Raw genomic sequence first — 3,726 nt, 5'->3', positions numbered from 1 at the left:
GATAGAAACTAATATAGGTTTGGAACAAATAGAGGGTGAATAAATGATGACAGAATTTTCACTTTTGGGTGAACTATCCCTTTAATTAGTTTTGATAACACATAATCAGGACTTCATTCATTTCAGTTTCCACTGTATAAGTGATTTGGGCTGACCAGAGGCTCTTGGATTCACAAAATGCCTCAGTTCAATTTTGAGTTGACACAGTTTTTGCAAGATGAGTCCAGTCTGCCACTTGAAACCACTTGAAACCATTAACAGAAAGAGCATTGTTTGGACTTAGAAATGTAAAATTTAGAACAAAACGCAGACATCTCATTGGACACCTGTGTATCCAATGGACCTTAGAGGGGAGACAGTACAAACACGACATTGTTTGTCCTCAGAGCAAGTTAACTGATCTTCCCAAACTCAAAAAGTATCATCATACTCTCAGAACTTAAATGAGAGAGAGAGACCCCAGTCATTAACAGGAGGTGGATCTGGAATTTAAGTGAGTTATATTTCAACTGAGGTCACCATAGATTTAGTTTTTATTTGTTCACTAACCACGATCATTTTCATCAGATCAAGATCTCCTATAGGCCTAACGATTATTGAAATATTAAGAGATGGATGCAGCGATGTATGGCGAGATTCAAATCAGATATGAATATTAATCAGATTTTGCACTAAATATACCAAGTGCATCATCGTCTGCCACCTGGATTCTGCTTTGAAGCTCCAGTTAGACAGCAAACTGACAACAGCCTTCAGTATGTGAAAACTTTCAAATATCTTGTTGGGAAGCTTGCATTTCATAATGGACCAAAGTAATAATTTACAAAACCAAACAAATAAACAAGCAAAAAGGAGACACATATAGTACCATCAAATCAAATAAATACTCAAGTGCAGGAAAAAAAGCAGTGGTGTTTGAGTAAGGCTCAATGCAGGTGTATTTGGAATGAAATACTAGCATACTACATACTACTATGTTGACTATTTCTGAATATTAGTGTGTGAAATATTGTGCATTATTGTCATGAATTTAATTTCCTGAATAAGTTCTATAAATAATTATAATAATATTATTATTATTATATAGCTTCAAGTGATTAATGATTGCATGAACGACAGGGAAAAGTAAAAAACATCATGGAAAAAAACAATACACCTTTACAGCTGTTTAATTGCTTCAGAAGCTGTTTTTTGTGAGTGCTCTGGTAGGTGGTTGTGCACTCAAACTTCTAAACCTCAGTCTGACCCTTCCCTATATAAATGTGTGTGTGGTCCTGGTATTCCTGGTGTGCATGCGTGTATGTGTGTGTACAAATACACTACATAATGAAGTGTCCAAATCCCAAATAAAAGTTTTTTTTTTCTTCTTCACGCTTTTAGCAGAACTACTACTTTTAGTATACAATAAACCTGCTTTTGCAGTTTATGAAGGTGTCAGAACTTGTCTAGCCATGTCATTTCATTATCATGGACAGAAAATGCATGACACAAGTAAAAAGGCAAGTTACAACTGTCACCCACTAGATTGCAGGGTTAAGGCTAGAAGGGATACACACGACGCTACTGGGCATGCGCACATCAGTACAGTGTAATCTTTGTCACACTGTACAACAATAATTACTATTTTTGCATTATTGTAAGGGGTAGGTTTAGGGTTGGGGTAGGTGTAGACGTTAATAAAACACAATCTAATAGGTAGAAAATTTAATTTATTGTTTCCGGTTGTAGCTGTATCCCTTCTAGCCACAAACAAATTGCAGTGTTAGAAAACATTCAAAAAGCAAAAAGCGCTTGTATTTCCAAAGCCACTGTTTCTATGGTGAATTTAGTCTTTTCTACATATCATATTTATATTTTTATATTAGATTGTGGTCTTAACGAGTATTTAACTTTATTATTCAGACAAATACTCATTTTGTATTCTATTTTTATTATTTGTGTTTTACCTCAGTGAATGGCCATTTCTGTTGAAAACCTCTGTTACAACTTGTTATCTGTGTACATGGTAGCTGGCTTTAAAGACATTATTTATTTTTGATAGGTCTATTAGTTTTTTAATGGTGACTGGTCACCCAGCTAATGACTAGCTTAGACCTTATTAGAAAATGTTAGTATTTACAAGATAACTTGTAAATATAGATTTGGAGTTTTATTGAAAAACAATTATATGAACACAAAATAATATTGTCACATATAATATTGAAGCATCACAGAAAGCCTCCAAGATAACATTATAAATAATCTCAGCACATTACACTTGAACCACAGTTATGTTGTACATTCATTTTTAGAAGTTTTTAGAGGATGAACAGACAGTCTCTGGGTTAACAATGAATGAATCCTGCTTCGAATCTCTTTAGTTTTCAGTGAGTAGAGGATGGGATTCACACAGGGTGTGATGAGGGACGACAAAGACAAGCTCACCAGACCTGCACTTGGGTTCCAAATAATTCCAAAAAATGTAAAACAGAAGATGATTACAATAGGAATGAAGAAAAGGGCCACTAATATGAGGTGCTCTGTGCACGTGGCCAGAGCCTTAAACCGGCTCTGATTATTTTTCATTCTGAATACAGCAGTCAGTATACCCATGTAGGTCAAGAAAATTAAAATCAATGGTACAGTAATAAAGAGTATAGTTAAAGCAGTGGCAAAATTCCACTGGGGTGTTATATCACCACAAGCAAGTACTAAAACAGGAGCATAATCACAAAAATAGCTGTAGACATCAAAAGAGCCACAAAAGAACAGGGCTGGGATGGATATAACAGCATAGAGAATTATAACAATACAAAACAACCAAACTGCACCGATTATATAAGCCATTCTGGTGTTTGTGTTAATAGAGTCATGTCTTAAAGGGAAACAGATCGCAATGAACCTGTCATAAGAGAGAATGCATAAGGAAAATGGTTCAAGGGATAAAAAAGTATAGTAAGTATACATTTGCACAAGGCACAGTTTGAATGGCACAAAATTGTCTAGAACAATGTAAGTCTTGATCATGCCAGGCACAAGAGAGGTGCTGAGAACAATATCAACCAAAGCCAGATTAGCAACGGCCATGAACTTTGGGACATGCAGACGGTGGTCATAGAAAATGATGGCGATCAGAAAGACATTGCACATGACTGTGATCACATAAAGTACAGTGAGGAACATGACATAGATATTACTGTAAGGCATTGAACTCAATGCAACAATGTAAAATCCTGCAGGCTGAATGATGCCGTTGCTGGCGTTTTGCATGGCCGTCCTTTTTTTATGACCCAGCTTCCTTGCAGCGTGCTTTGCTCTTAGTGGGCGAGAAACCAAATACCTGCGAGAAACCGTCACAAACAGCCTGTGCTTTACAAATCACCTTTAACATCTGTGTTATTTGAGGTCATAAGGTCATGATATTCAACCAGAAATATACCAGTGAAAATCTACATTTAACATATTACAGTGATTGTATAAATGATCATTAACACATACATGGAAGCGTGTTGTAGAGGTTTGTGAATAATAAACCACAGTCTTTGTTTCTGCTTCACAGTTCTGGATCACTGTGAATCCTGATTGTGAACTGGAGAACATTTTGGGCAATATATTGGCCAATTTTTCCTCTAGAGGTGTCATTAAACTGGAAAGAATCTCTGGTATCTAAATAGTCTTTAGAGAAAAGACATTCATTAGCACTTTTTACTTAATCAATGTGAGATTAATGATGGTGTAACTAATCGC

General features: G+C 35.8%; 1 protein-coding gene across 1 annotated transcript; it reads right to left on the bottom strand.

The window, feature by feature from the left end:
* Positions 1–2,268: 2,268 nt before the first annotated feature.
* Positions 2,269–3,405, bottom strand: LOC131547915 (olfactory receptor 1M1-like). Its single transcript, XM_058788705.1, has one exon. The coding sequence runs from the start codon at positions 3,247–3,249 to the stop codon at positions 2,269–2,271; it is 981 nt and encodes a 326-aa protein (XP_058644688.1). The 5' UTR covers positions 3,250–3,405.
* Between the last annotated feature and the right edge of the window lie 321 nt (positions 3,406–3,726).

This window comes from Onychostoma macrolepis, chromosome 10 (assembly GCF_012432095.1).
Source record: "Onychostoma macrolepis isolate SWU-2019 chromosome 10, ASM1243209v1, whole genome shotgun sequence".
In the NCBI taxonomy this organism is placed as follows: domain Eukaryota; kingdom Metazoa; phylum Chordata; class Actinopteri; order Cypriniformes; family Cyprinidae; genus Onychostoma; species Onychostoma macrolepis.
This window is presented reverse-complemented; position numbering and strand designations above follow the sequence as displayed.